This window comes from Belonocnema kinseyi, chromosome 10, assembly GCF_010883055.1.
Source record: "Belonocnema kinseyi isolate 2016_QV_RU_SX_M_011 chromosome 10, B_treatae_v1, whole genome shotgun sequence".
Taxonomy (NCBI): Eukaryota; Metazoa; Arthropoda; class Insecta; order Hymenoptera; family Cynipidae; genus Belonocnema; species Belonocnema kinseyi.
The window spans coordinates 12,326,465-12,342,743 of NC_046666.1; the positions used below are offsets into that span (position 1 = coordinate 12,326,465).

The 16,279-nt window shown below is 36.6% G+C and overlaps 1 protein-coding gene across 1 annotated transcript in view; it reads right to left on the reverse strand.

Moving 5' to 3' along the window:
• The window catches only part of LOC117181025, a 97,719-nt gene extending 83,480 nt beyond the window's left edge, over positions 1–14,239 (reverse strand). The window contains exons 1-4 of the mRNA XM_033373594.1: positions 14,159–14,239; positions 9,170–9,535; positions 8,497–8,631; positions 6,140–6,259 (exon numbers count right to left, since the gene is read on the reverse strand). Of these exons, the coding sequence (XP_033229485.1) occupies positions 6,140–6,259; positions 8,497–8,631; positions 9,170–9,535; positions 14,159–14,239 (702 nt within the window). The remainder of the gene's footprint in view (positions 1–6,139; positions 6,260–8,496; positions 8,632–9,169; positions 9,536–14,158) is intronic.
• Between the last annotated feature and the right edge of the window lie 2,040 nt (positions 14,240–16,279).

Genomic DNA, 16,279 nt, shown 5'->3' on the forward strand with positions numbered 1-16,279 from the left:
ATAGGTAATCACTAATCCTCTATCAAAGCCCTGAATGGAAATTATTAGCTCAAGGAATTAGAGCTTGAACAATAGTTCGCTTTTGCGTGTATATTGAACCTCTAGATCCATCCCTTCGGAATGCGAAGAAGAAGGGAAAGGGTTATTTCCAGAGATTTATTCCCTTACGCATTCAGTGGAATTTCGAGGATGGGTAATTTTCGTTCTAATCTGAGCCAATTGTCCTAATGGCCTGACAAGAAAAAGACAAATATTTGTACAACTTTGTTTAAAAAGCTCGTAATAGAAAATAGAAGACAATGTAAGAAATATTAATTAGAGAAGTAATGAATCAGAAATAATTCACATAAGAGGATTGGCAGTAAATATAATAGTATCTCGAAATGAGACTCTCGGAAGAATCGTGAAAAGTCTCGTGGATAATAATGGGTAAGGATTATAAGAATAATAATGTCCCAGGGGGCTGAAAGAATCAGAGTTTGATTCGCCGAATAGAACGAATAATCAATATCATCCGTGGAGTTACAGTTTTCAGGGTGTATCGCTGATAGGAGGAAGTATTATGCCCACAAGGATCAAGTCGAAGGAGAAGACGAAGGTAAGGAAGACAAGTAGCCTTAAATTGAAAGCGCCTGAAATTGGAATTCTCCTGCCAAAGTTGAACGCTTTGCCCCGGGGGTTGTCTTCCAGACGCCAATGGATTCCCTCTTGATTTGCGTAGGAGCTCATAAATTCGAGATGTTTATACGAAAATTACCGGGACTCCTGTGAAGCTTACTAGTTCGAGTGTCTCTAATTTCATTACCAAACCGCGAATTCTTGCAAGAAAATATTCAGATTTTAGGAGAATTTTAGAGAAAATAAAAGGGTCTCCCGGCAACAATCTGGGATTCGTAAGATACCTTGTTGTTTTCCCACACTGAAAAGAATGGTTAGTTGAGCCAAATATTTAGGTAGCCAGATATGGTAGTGCTATTTTATTAGCTGATACTGCTATTTTATTAGCTGTCACTGCTATTTTATCAGTAAACACAACAATTCCATTAGTTGCACCGACTATTTAGTTAGTACCAGCAACTAATTAAATGGTTGTCACAACTAACAAAATAGCAGCACCATATCATTCAAACTAAATAGTTGACTAGGAAAAAAATCACGTGTCAATTTCATCAAAACGTGCTTTTTTGTCTTGTAAAAGAAAAAGTGGACACATTTCAATAAACATGGAACAATTTGATTTCCGAAATCACTGTAACATTCGATTTCAAATGCAAATTTAGGGTAACCGTTTTAATCGAAGAAAAAAATTCCCGGTTTTTTCATGGTTCGCAAACATTTTTACCGGTGAAGAAATTTTTTAAAATCAAACCCCATTCTGAACATTTTTCCATTTAAAAAGTTTTTCAATTACAATTTTTGTTTTTTTTAATGCTGAGTAACTTCACGTATAAACTGGTAGGTACTAACAATTTTCAATTAAAAGTTTAAAATGAAATGCAGGTAAACTGAAAAATACAGAATCTTGAACATTCATAAATTATGAAATTTAAAAATTTAGATTAAGTTCCAAAAATATAAATCCACGTGAATATTTTCAATATTCTAAATTAAAGAATCAATCAATAAACTTAACAGATTTTCAAAATTATATTATTGAGTTATTTTAGGCTAGAAATATAAAAAAATTTTAATTAAAATTTTTTTGCCTAAAAGGTCTTAAATTAGATGTTAAATTACTTTCATTTTAAATACTTCAAACATCCTTGAAAAGCCTTAAAATTTGATTTCAAAATCTTGAGAAACCTTACAAATTCTAGAAAAACGACCAAATTAAAAAAAAATTGTCTTCAAATTAGGATTTGTAAATAACAGTTGAACATTTATTATTTGTAGAAAAAATTTGAGTAATTTTAAGAGATATTTAGATGTTTTAAAAAGATTAAAAGTTAATTTAGAAGCTTTTTAAGAATTGTGAATGGCTCCGAAAGAATAGAAACATTTTCTTAATATTAGTAGGAAAATTAAAAATGATTTTTCATTTTTAAACATTATTCTAACAGAATATATAAAGAGATTTCAAGAATTTTCAAAAAAGAACCTGGAAGATTTGAAAGATTTTTTTTTAATATGCAGAATTTTCTAAACATTGTAGGAAATAATTTATTCATTTTAAAATAAGTTCAGAAATTCTGAAAAAAATTCACACACTTTGTTTCAATTACTTGACATTATATTTGGTTTTAAATGAATTTTGAATCTTTTCAAAACTTCTAAATATCTGTTAAAATTACTCAAATTCTTTCTACAAATAATAAGTGTTCAATTATTATTTCTACATAAAATTTCAAAATTTCGCTTTCAAATGTAGCATTTTTTAAAAAGAACAAAACAAATTTTTAAGTTTAAAGTTTGAAAGCTTTTCGAAATTTTAAAAATTCAAACCTTTCTATGTGAAACAATTAAGTTTCAAATTGTTTACTTTAAAATATTGGGCTTCCATTTACTCGTATTAAATTAACAGTCAAATATTTCTAAATATTAAATAATGATTAATTAAATAATCTGAAAATTCTTAAACTTTGAAGGAATCTAGAATCGTTTCATCAAATAAATTATTGTTTAGTTTTTAACATTTACAGTTCAGATCCATTAAAAAAAATTATGTATTCATTTATTTATATTTACAGTTGATAAAATAATACTGTTTTTTATCAAAAAGTTTCAACTTCAAACGCTTTTAATTTTTAATTGTGTAAGTCTTCAAGACTACACTTTAAAATTCTTTAAAGTAAAAATATACGCTTAAAAATAAAATCTAAAATTAAAATTTTTTAAAGTAAAAGATTTTTGCATAGCGCGTTGTGAACTGAATGATATAACTGAAAAAAGTTTCAATTAAACTAATTATTTTAAAAACTGTTGAAATCAAACTTGGACAGATTTTTCTAATGAAAATTTGTAAAATTCCCGGTCAAGAAATTTCCACCCTGAAACTTAAAGTCACCTTTTCTAATTATTAATTTAAAAAAAAAATGTTTCGCGCGAAAAACATTCACAAAAATAAAAATCAACTACTCTCCTTGTCCCACCTAAGATGACGATACATTTTCACAAACCTGAAAAATGAAAACGAAAAACCAAACTGAAAAATCAAGCCTTCAGTGATCTATTGTGTAATTCGTTAATATTTTCTCTAGACAAATTCTACAGTAATTCCAAAATTGCCGAGTATCTTTTTCCAAAAACGTAAATGCAAAAAGGGATAAGGTTCTAACACATACACAAAATCATTCTTACTGGGAAAATTGTCAAAATATGATATTTATGCCGACAAATTTTGTAATCGATTAGATGCAATAAGTGATAAAGTGACAAAACACCCGCCAAACATTTCGAAAACAGCATACTAGTTCTGCAATCATATTTCATATTCGATTCAATGCAGAAAGTGATAAAACGAGTTGGGAAATTTATTTAAATTCCATTTAACTAAAATTTATATCACTGGACCCGTGCCAGCATGGGGAGAGTTGTCAATATTTATTTTTGCGGAGGTTTGTTTCCGAGAAACCTAAATTTGAAATCGATTGATCGACAAAACGTATTGACTGCGTGATGGCCAGAGGCAATAATATCAGACTAACCAAACATGCGAGGTTAGTTTTGTGTTTAAAAATCTTTTCAAGTCTTTTTAATGTGTCATTAATTTATATTAGCTAATAAACACAAATCCGTTGCAATATAATGATCTTAATTTTTAATTAGTCAAATCACCATCCTGGTATATAGCTTTTAGGCTATTAGAAAGCTTGTTGTCAATAGGTTTGCTGCCATGAAAGGGTGTTCTCTTTTTTGAATGGGTTAATAAAAGAATAGTCCCATAAAAGGCCAATAATACAAGTACCTCCCTTACAGGGTGAAAATCAAGGGTAGCTTTGTTCGTGCTTTGGGGTAATCCTATTGATTTATCGAGAATTCTAAGCCAATTAAACGGCCACTGAATTATAATTGGCTGCGATTATTAACCAGTAGGCTAGCAAGCTCTGGACTCAATCGTATTTAGGATTATCATTGCTGACCCATCATTTACTGTATAAATACATCAACTCTACATCCTACAATTACAACTGGCAACCACGTTCCGGAATTTACTAGTCCTGACGCAGACAACTATCTGAAGCAGAATTCTAGATTGTCTCGAAAATGCCTTCAATCATTAATTTAACAGACGACCTTCCCAGAGGGTCAGTAGTATTCTACAAACTGTAATAAATGGTCTAATGAACTAAAAATTATTATCATGCTCAAGTAGTAACGTGGAGGGTTCATTCATTAAAGATGTAAATGATACACCACGCTTTAGTTTTCCTTGCTTAATATTCAGCAGCGTATTTAACTTTTGAATAAAATATCAGGGGAAGGTTAGGTATTCCCCATAATTCACAAAAGCTCCACAACTTGGAAACGGATCTTTGAGGTAAACTTGTCATAAGGGAAAATCAAACTTCACGAAAAAAATTTCTTGCAAGCAAAAAAAGACTCGTGCAGTGAAGTTTCACCCCTTTCCTCCGACCTCATTCTCGACTATGAAAAGCTCCGTGGCTTCGAGCACCTTGCACGATTTTGTTGGGCAGAAGGTTTTCACTGCTCAAGTTTTGTGCATTTAAACTCTTTGTTAAGATGATAAATGTCATCTACGCCTCGCGACCTTACGCATAAAATAAGGCGCTAAAGCATTAAGTAGGACTTAGGAAAAAGGAGAGAGCGAGAGTGTCATAACGATTTACCCTCTTGAGTCAAGTGGTGTGTTTCTTCGTGGGGTTAGAAAGCAGGGTGGCACAAACTCTTGTTTCTTGTCCCTTGTTCCCAGGTGTCACCTCTGCTTCCCTTTTTTAAGATTCTCTCGCGATTGCCAGGCAGTGTTTTGTTTCTTGCAGACATCCCTTGAGAAAGCGGCGCCAAAGTATAAGCTGCTGATATCTGTTTCTAGGCTTTCTCAAACGAACTTAATCTCCTCCTTTGTTCTAGTTCTGCCAGCTTAGAAAATTCGCAGACTTGGCAAATTTTAATTTAATCAAAGAACTCCAAGAATATTATCTCAGTAAATGGACAGGGAGATTTCTATTCCTAAGATCGTACTTTACCGCCATCGAGACATTTCCTCCCAAATAACTTCAAGGTCATTTATGATTTTTCCAATAAAATTCTAAATGACCTTGAATCTGTTTACGCTAAATTCTTTTTGCATAAATGCAGACTTAGCAGTCTTAGCACGGATGCGAACCACTTGAGCTACGAAAAAGCATCGATTTATATCGGTAAGATAGGATTTTGGATTAGAACTCCCGCCGCCCATATAATACCGTTCTCTTTGCTTTTAGCAAATTTTGATTTTCCACGTGAATGCGAACACCGAGGGCTAGGTAATATTTCAGCAGAAACATTTAGCGCAATGCTGGAGGCAACCCCAGATACCAGAACTGAGTGCTGGAGCAATTATAAGCAACGCCGGAAGTCACCCGTTCCCAACTGTACCCCGGGGCTATTTTGTCACCCCCCATAATTATATTTCTCCCTCCAGTCAACTCTACGATTCGCTCACTGAAAAATATCAATGCGTCTACATCCGAACAGAAGACTTCTCTCAATTCTACCGGAAATGATGTTGCTTTGAGAAGAGCTTTTGTTGGAAAACTGATAATAGAGGAACGGATGATTCTAAATGTCTTCATAAAAGGAAAATCCTTCAGTGAAAATATGACTTAAAACACTTAAGAAAATAAAAACAATTTTCTCGGGAGATTGAACAAACTCAAAAATGCATTTTTAAAAGAGATTTTTCTTTTAAAAGCTTTTTCTTTTCAATCCTCATCCGAATCACTCATACACTCGGATGGAGGGTCAGTTAGGGGAGTTGCTAATGGAAGAGTCGTAAAAGCGGAAAAAGTAAGTTTAAAGAATGCTTTAAAGTTAAGCTGATGGCGAGGGTGCACAACTGGTGAAAACATGGGAATATAAGCTATAGGAATATAAATGTGAACGACAATATTTAAAATTGGACCCAGGACAATCATTATTTGCAACTTTTTAGAAGTTATCCAATACCCTGAATGTTTTTGTTTAAAGTTGGTTCACTTACTTTATCGATTGTAGGACTTGGCAAGGACCATTGGACAGTGGAAGTAGCAGCCGCTGCACTAACTGGACGCCTCTTATTCACGAAATCAACCGGCAAACTGTAATCATCGCACAGTGAAATCTGAAAAAAAGAAAATACCATTATTGATAACATTTTAAAAAGTTTCGTCCACCAGTAGAATACAGTAAATTTACAAACTATACAGTTCAAAATGGTCTTCGAACAAGGGAAATAGGTTTATTTTCACGAAAATAGGGGAATGATAATAAGAGATAGCCCTCACACATCCTTTCATGTATCTCTGAATTATAACAATTTCAAAACCAGAGAGGATTTCAGTTGAAATCCTAGCGGAATAGACGCCAAACACACCATCGAATCAGGTTATGTTTAACGTCGATTATGTCAGAGGCAGTGCTCAATTTCAACATGTAGGCAACGTACGTCGAAGGGTGCCTATGACGGACAAAAGGGATTAGATTGATACAGGAGTTACTGCGGTTCACCACGAACTCAGTGTTAGACAGTTCGTGTTGCGGTCTCGTTTCGAAAAGTTTGGCTCATGGACATCATTAACGATGCGATGCTATCGACTAAATGTGGATTGAGCTGCAAAATTTATCGTGCTCGTCAATTATGGCTATGTGAAACGACTGGCCAACACCATTGATAGCACGTAACAAGATTATTATTCCTGCCCAATCAGAGTTATCGATATTTTAGCTGATGGTGTTCCTCAAATATAATTATTCCTTTCTGCATTAGCTTCTCTGATACACTGTACACCCCGATTACAAAATGATCCACTCCTCCGGATCCAAATTTAATTTGTACGCAACTGCAATCATACATGTCTAATTGCACATTGAACCCTGAACCTGGTTCTGAAAATTCTTTTTTTTTCTTTGTAGAACCAATAGGAAATATTTGAGACCATTTTGAATTTCAGGATCAAGTTGATCAACTGGCTGATACTCTGTAGCTGATGATGTTCCCAAAATATGATGATTCCTATATATGTTGGCTTTTCTGATACTGATAGTAATACTTTAATAAATGCTGGTCGATTACTCCTAATTCGAGTGAAATCCTCATCATTTCCCGGGGTTAGTCTCCCATTCAGGAAGCATTCATCATACTTACGAATTTCAAATTATACTCGCAGGGCATGTTGCATGAAATATATCGCTGCAGTTACCACCAAAAATGATACAATGGTCGATTTATGAACTTGGCAATCCGCGTAAAGTAGATTTTTTCTCTGCAGACATAAAATAAAATTTCCTCCTATTTTATCATTCTGGTTAATTCATGCTTGAAAAATTCTGCTATCTGTGTAAATAAATGTTCTACAAATGAACCTCGTACAGGCCTGCTACCATTGTTGGCATTCTCGTTAGCTTCCGGAAATGAAGTGAGATTAAATGTTCCGGGAGATATTAATGAGCAGTCTTTCCGTGACACGATTTTATATTTCCTCCTGCTTCAGACATTAGTCTTAGACAAGAAGAGGGACTGTTCACAAAATCGACGAGCTATGAACGAATAATAAGGAGGAAAGCTCTACTGATTCAACTTTGACGCAACTTCGCCGTTTCGTATCTGGAGTCCCAACTTTTTTTCAATGAATAATAACCACTTTTCAGCGGGTGCCGCCCTTAAAAGTCGTTCTTCGCCCGAGTCCCCCGACTACCGGTGGAAACTTGCTTAAAAGGAAATAATAAGAGGGAGCAAGGCGATGGTGATATTTACAGCTGAGCCCAATTGCAAATAAAGAGTTCCAGAATGAGATAATTTATCAATCCAGCGGTTTGAAAATTGTTTTCAAACCAAAAGCACGCCAATAATTGGAAGAATACAGACCTCATAGTTCAAACTGCTCTTAAAAGAGGGGAAATAGATGGGAATAGGATGCAGTCTAATAATAGAAAAGATAACTGCTAAAAATCGATTAACAATATCTGGTGTCTCTACAATTGTAAATGATTATGGACTCATAATGCTGATGAATCCAAGAGCAGACAGACAGGAAAGGAAAAAGAGAGTTGGAGGTAGTTTGAGCCTCAGGCAGTGCATTGTTGCAGTGCCGGTGATTACTGCCAACAATATCTGAAGTTCCTAGCGTTGTCGCGAAGTGCCAGAGGGTCTGCGTCTAGTTATCAGGAGGCGACTAGGATTTTTCTCCTTTGTTTATCCTATGCACAAATACACTCAGAATGTATTTCCTGCTGGACTTGATAAGCTACTGCTAGACCCATTATCATCCGTAGATGAAGAACATTTTCTTAATGAAATAATCGTGTTGACAGGTCTAGAATTGAAAACACTTATAATGTAAAAAAAATCCGATAGCATACCACAACAACTCTAACTATCTCCAAGTCACGAAGTTTCTCCAATGTCGGAAGTTTCGAACACAACTTGTTGAGAGGAAAAAGTCTTCGATTTAGCAATTGACAAGGGTTGTCTTGAAGATGATGGTTCGCAGGGATCTACGAAAGATTGTTACAGCTACACCGTTCCGGGAGTGCCTTTTCCCTGAAGAGTGGAAGAGGGAAGAGACGAGATGCAGGAACTTCTAAAATCAATTAGCAGCCCCTTAGGCACTCGGAGAGGGCTGAGGGCGATAAGGAGGGGTCGTTTATCCCAATAGAGGAACCGGCAGAACAATCACGCCGCTTCTGTGACTATATAGTACTGCTTTGGTTACTCTGCACGATCTCTATATCTATATACCTTATCAACCCTTTCACGCTAGTCCCGCTCTATTGCCCCAGACCCATGAGATTATCATGAAATGATTTAGACGACCTTAGGGCTGTGACGCCAACACTCGTTCTTCTTCAATTCCCATTCATAGTTCGCTTCCGTAGTATTGATTTATTTACGCTTCAGGGCGCATTCAATTCTTCTGATCTTTTTTACTTTCTAATTCTATTATTTCGCTAGTCCTTTTCTACTATCTTTTTAAAGAACTGTAGGTTTAAGTTTTAACAAGCTGTTCTAGCACCCTATTCAGATCAAAACTACGATGTAAGTTCCATGATCTTGAAAACTCTTCCTTGTGGCACTCTGTATAATTGAGCGACGTGTAAGGACCCGACTTGGTAAGGGTGGTCTTTCATTCCTGAAGGATACAGGGATGTTGGTGATGGTGCCTGGAGTCTCTTTGTCAAAAGTCTTGATAGGACGGAACGAAAGGAAGAAGATAGAGTGATGGAAGGTTAAGGATAGTAGATGATTAGGGACTGTTGTACCAGCCTCTGGACTACGTTTCATTGCTTCGCCTCCGCCCTCCGAACTGGTACAAGAACTGGGTGGACTTTGAGTGAAGTTCGCTCCTTTGAACGACCATGCGATGCCAAAGCTTCCACCCTTTCCCCCGTCTTTTAATGGCTACGGGACAAAAAGGACCACGAGCTTTGCTCTCTTCTTTCCGAATGGAATGAAGGAAAGAAAATGTTTCATCAGTGCCAATAAAGTTCCATTCATCACTTATTGATTACTTTTAGGATATCAGACTTCACAGTCCAGAAAAATCTCAAAACATAGAGAATAGGGAAATAAATTCTTTTAAACCAAATTAATTTAGTTAGGATCACTATTTTTGCACGTACAATTAACGTTTCTAATTTAGAAGCTTAACTGAGGCTCATTTAAAGATTTCTACAAACAAAAAAACATATTTAGGTTTTATATTAAAAGAAATCATATATTTGCTCGAAAAATCGTTCCTCTTCGGTAATTAAAGAAAAAATGGAAAAGGAGAAGTTTCTTGAAAACAGAGAAAAAAGCTTGGTATGATTAATTTGCCTTGCAATTTCAATGTAGCCAAGATGTTCAATAATTCTTAAAACAGTGTTTTTCACATTTGTTTAGACTCCTTTTTGTTTCTTTCCTATAGCAAGAATTTTCAAGACTTTTTTGTCAAACTCGAAGGCCTTTGGAGCCAAAGATAATGAACGAAGAAAAATGAGATACATCTATAAAATACATGGCTTTTTCGGGAGATGTGGGAATTCTCTCTGGTCAAAATTGGGTGTAGATAACGATGTTCTATTACTTCCCGAGAGTTCTCTTCGATGTTTTCTTTCCTGTTGCACGAGTAACAAGAGGCAATTTTTCCCTTTATTACCAGCACGCATCCCAAGTCTTGAAATTTTAATCAGCTTTTTTACAATAAAGGGAAAAGATAACTGGGATCGCAGCAGATCGAAGTACCTTTGGGATTATCCGGCAAATCCTCCACAAGCGTTTGCATACAAGCTTAAGAAGTATTTACCCTCATCCTTCTGAACCCTCTCTAAACGAAACGAGCTTTACAATCTAGTTCAAATTGAAAATAAACTCTAATCTCAAAGTCAAGTTTTTTAAGGGAGAATCATATTTCAATGTTTTCCCACTAGGTAGAGAGTTCTGGCTCTGATGGAAGTTCCACATTGATAAAATCAATATTTGAGGAAGTCAATTTTTTCCTTACAGGTTCACGCGATATTTTAATAGTTTTAACATTCTTCCATCTGAATCTCCTTACTTAAGGTTCTTTTTAGCACTTATTGTTTATTTTTTTGAGCTTCAAGGACCGGAATTCGATTTGTGTATTGTGAGGAAGTTTCGTAAACAAATAAAGAAAAAGCTGAGTGTCGTTGCTCGAGAAAGCCGAAGGTAAATCGCGAAAAGGGGTGTTTCGGGAGCCCCGTGGGGCAAATTCCCGATTTATTCAAACCGCCAAATACTTGGATCCCATAAAGAGAATGAATGGGATTGTGGTGGTTGCACCAATGCTCAGGGTTGCGTTAGGGGTTCATAAAATACGCGTTTTTACTCTCTCTCTCTCCTCTCTTATTCCTCCTCTTTGCCTCCCGTTCCCCGTGCCTACTTTCACGATTCTCTCTCTCTCTCTCGTCGCATTTCCACTTTCACTCCCCTCTGCACTCGAAACTCCACTCGGTCGGCAGGGTGGCCACCAGTGTTATTACCATGAATTTACATAGTCTCACTCCAAACTCCGAACATATTGCACCGCTTTGATTTATGCGAAATATTTGCTAAATATTCCATTTAATCTCCGTTGCTCGGAATCCAGAGAAACAACCCTGTGATGGTATTTCTTTGTCAGCGATAGGAGGGAGCCCAAGACGAAGGATGATTAGGAATGGATAAGATAAACGTTTCATTTAATCGCTATGAGTATTTCAGGGCAGCTAGAGTCTAGATAATGATGCAATCATCTTGTCAAAGAAAAACTGTACTTCCGGATATGTGGAATTCTGGCTATTAAATAAGATTAATGTTTATGAGGGAAATTAATCTTTTGCAAGAAGAGAAATTATTCTTCGCGGCTAAACTTTATTTCAAGTTGGATAGAAACAAAACACTGAGTCGTGGAACCTTGAGTCCGAGGCCTGCAGCCATGACTTGGATGTCCAAGCTGGTAAAATCAAAAGGGTTGTGATGAAACGTGACTCCTTATCTTCGGAGTCTTTGACGGTTCAGTAAGATCCCACCAGCCTAGACGACAACCTAGTTTGTAATAGGCTTCCTCCATCTACAGGGAAGCCTAATCAATACAATTGATAGTTCTTCCTCTTGGCATCAAAATAACAACTATTTAGAAAACTTCAATTCCTACAAAAAATCAATAATAAAGCTCTTCTGCTGTGGACATAAATCTGTCACTTCGCTAACTATAAATTTGGAGATAGCATACAAAAGTGAACCAAGCTATAGAGGTTCAAAATTTCCCGGAAGCTTCCGAGATACATCCACATAAATCTGTGTCGAGGCCATTTCCGTTTTTCCAATTCAGTTGCTCGATCGACCTCCGCGTCCAGCGTCCTTCCTTTCTTTTCCTCACTGATATTTTTTTGTTTTGCTTCATTCCCCACTTCACATATTCATACGCCACTCTTTGCTCGCAATAAACGCCGGCCATTTGCATAGAGGGCCTCAGCGAGAAATAAAACTACCTCGGGATAGCACCCCTGCCTCCCCTGCGTATACGATAAGCCGCTCTCAGGGATTCGTGATTGTCTACCCAGTTTTATACATTGGCGTATACGTAGATGTACTCACATCGGCGACTGAATATGTACTATGTACTGATAGATCGATTCTGTAGCAGACAGTAAATATTGCTGATGAGCTCCGGCGAGCCGTTGACTTCGAAGGGGATTGCTCTACCCCCTTGCGCGATTTGTCGAGTGGCAGGATTTCTCCGATTTGTACGATCTGTGATACTTGTTTATTTTCTATTTGTAGTTTCGTGATTAATACTACTGCCTCGATTCGATGGTACCATAAAACGGCGCTAAACGGGCCGAATAACGGGGAAATCAAGACACACAAAACCTAGAATTTCACTAATCGTGTTGCTTTTTCTGTTTGAAAAACGGATGTTGACAGGCTTGTGATGTAGGGTAAAGTGGAACACATGATATCTTTGCATGTCATTTGCTATTGCTTTCTTTGAATGAAAAGCGGGTGTTTCGCTTTACAACACATGTCCCACTTTTAGAACCATTCTGTCTTTTCTACTTTTGACATTATTATAATTCCGGAATAAAGAAAAGAATATGTAAGAAATATTCGTACAAAAGTGCTTCTTATGCTCTGGCTCTCAGCTAAACGAGATTTATTTTAATGGAGGAAAATTCCTCTCGAGAAAAAAGGCCTCGACGTCCCAGACTCAAGTCTGCAAGAAACTCGAGCTAAAAATGCAAATGACGCTTAGAGGCGACTCAAGATTGCGACAATGGCATTGTCCGGCCGAGCGGAAACGCGTTGCTTCAAAATCAGGGAAAAGTTTAATCGTTTCACAGACTGAGCTGCGATGATAAGAAGTTGGACAATTCTAGGGACCGTCGCGTTTTTCTGTCATTCAAAAGTCTCATGCTGATTCTTATCTATCTTCTTTTTATTCCTTGGCGAACCCATTTTTGGCATAAGCTCCACAATAATCAAAAGTCATTTAATGCAAAGTTTGATGATCAAATGAAAAATCCGAAATTAGTAAAAAGCTTTGCAGAAAATTTTCGCCCAATTTCGCGATAAAATTGGAACTGGAAATTACTGTCTCTTAAGATGTGATATTTGATCAACTTTTTCATCAAGTGTGTCAAGGATCATTTTTAACAGACTATCCTGAAATACAATCTCTTTATTGGCAAAACGATTTTGAAAAGCTCCTGCTTCGCTGCTGGCAATTAAGTGCTCTAATAAAGCGTTTTGCCAATTACTTCCGGTAGCTGGGACCGGATTTCGGCCAGCTATATCATCTCGGATATGTAGGATATATTGCACCTCCGAGTCAATGCCACGGGCTTCGTCGTACCTCGAATCCCCTTAATTAATTCACTTTGCTCAGTGCCCGTTTGTAGTACGGGACGCAGGGGTGCCTTAGAGCCTTCAGGCAGTAATTGATTCAAATGCTTTGAGGGTATTAGACCGGTAGTCGCGACCACTCTAGAGGACTTCCGAAAAAGAATTTCCCTTTTTCATCCAGAAAGAGTTGATATTTACCAATGTCCAATATAAGTATCAGACTTTGTCAAATTACGAACATCATTTGTATGGCATCCATATATCGACCCCTCGATGGTGACGATTTGAAAGTTGATCCCTTCCCTGAAAGGGTGCGAAAGATACAGTTTCAAGGAAATCTATCCCACCCTTCGACTGGTGAGTTTGTACCCTTCCAATTCAAAATGGTAAATCTTTTGAGAAATTCTCTGTTTCAAACCAGAATCATATTTCGTTTGGGAAATTTCCTGATAATTAAGGTTTCCAACTCTCTAAACGATCAGTGAATAAAATTCCCCATCATTTTCCAATTTCCTTGTTCAGATAGACACCCTGGATTCTCTCGAGTTCTGAGCACTATTCCGTGATTCATCCACTTCGAAATGAATCTTCCAACTTTGAAAATGTAAAATTGAATACCGAGATCGAGTTTCCAGTCGATTGGAAAACTCCCTCGCGAGTTAGACCATTGAATTAGTATTAGTGCAACCCTCATACTCGAATTTCCCCGTACCAGTTTGGTCGTGAAAGAGACGAGGAATAGAACCTAATGAGGAAGATGAGAGTGGAGAAAGCCATGAAAGCCAGGAAAATGGTAGTTTTCAGGGTGGCGAATTGGGCTGGATCAGGTCATTGCTAATTGGGTGCTGTACTGGCAGGATTGCGGTCACCTTGTTAGACACCTCCTCGACTCGACACTGGAAATATATCTTGCTGCCTAAAGTGGATTGGGTTTTCAGGCTCGTATGGAACTTTCCCCAACATACAGAAGTCCCTTCCTGCACGATGTACTCTATCAGACTCACATGTGTACCTCTTGAGCGTTTCTCACCCCTTTTTCTCTCAGTTTCCACCGGCTTAATCATCAGAACACCGGGCGATTAATTTTCCGAACGGATCGATAGCTCGAGTGCAGCTTTCTCTTTTTACTTTCTTTGTACTCGAAGTGAAAGTGAATGAGAGAGGAGAGACTTCTCAGCCAAAAATCCTACCAAAACAGAAAAAATAGCTTGTTTTGAAAAAAAAAGGAAATGGGGAGAATGAGTGTAAAGTCTGAGAGGAGTTGGAAAACATTTCCAGTTGATTGCCAGGATTCTGCGAAGCGTACACTTTTCGAAAGGGTTTCGAATTCCTATCGAAGGCGGGTATGAAAACACTGTGATCGAGTCTTTTTTTAATTAAACCCAAAGTTCACCCCCGTCGAGTCTCGGTTCACCGGACCCTCCAAACACTCGCCGCAGTCGGTTTAATCTCGACGTAATAACGACAACAAATAAATTAAACCCACTCGGGCAAGGCATTCGCAAGGGGTTCTACCTCAAGAAAGAAAAGCTGGGAAATTACACTAAAGATCACGGAAATGAGGAGCTATTTTCTCTTTACAACTTCATTCCTGTTTCTTAATTCCTTGGAAAGAACTTACTTGCTTCGCCGCAAATTATTATTCAAATTTCTTTAACACAATGAAGTAGGGTTCTCGTCCTGAAAAAGGTATGAGGTCTTTGAGCGAAAATTGAATTGGAAGTTTTCCAGCATAAACAAATAGAATAGATCCAACTTAAACAAAAAATCCGAAGTGTGGCGTCAGTGATAACAAATGATGAGCCCTCTCTGGTGGTTTGAACTTTAGCTCAGTTTCAAACTGCCAAGCGAAGCTCGCCAAGTTTTCTTTAGGCCAGAAATTTTAAATGAACATGTAACGAGGCTGAAAAATAATGTATGTAATAGGATTATCACTGATCCTCCTGATTGGATCGACCTTTTTATTTCCCAGTGAGGGTGAACGTCCAACTATAAGAGAGAACTCAGCGTCGTATTTAAATCAGGTGAAAGATTAGTTACGAGTATTCGAATAACACGAAATCCACTAACCACAATGTGCTACTTGAGCCGGTTTGATCGTTAAATAAGCAGTCAGAATGTTGTATTTATCATTCATGAATTACGTGCGAAATGGGTTATTTGATCTCTTATGTTTACTTTTAAAGTCGTTTCAGTTCCGTAATAAAAAATAAAATAATAAAAAAAGCTTATAAAAGATTTCGTATTTTAAAGTACTTGTTTACAGTTTATGTTTAATCCAATTCTCCCGTTCCAAGTCAAATTTGTGATTTTTCTTGAAAATTTCCTCTTCCATGAATCATGGAAGAGGAGATTCGGCTGACGATTTTCAATTTCTGGTCATTTCCTGGTTTTCCCGGTGAAGTTTTTTTTTTATTTTCGCGGTCAAATAAAAGTACCATATTCATATTTGTCGTAAAACACAAATATTTATTTTTAATCATTACATTCATTCTAAACAACCTATAAGACAACAGAGCAAACAATTACAAAATAAATCAATTTTCCAATAAAATTATGAATCTTCAACTGAAAAAGTGGAATTTTAAACAAAATAGATGAACTTTTAACTAAAATGATGAATATTTAACTGAAATACTTGAATTTTTAACTAAAAAATGAATTTTTAAACAATAAAATTATTTTTTTAACAAAAAGATTAATTTTATACCAAAAAATAAAATTTTCAACAAAAGCCATACATTTTAACGAAATAGTTGAATTTTCAATAGAAGGAGACAAATCTTTAACCAGATAATTGGATTTTTAAGTGGAAAA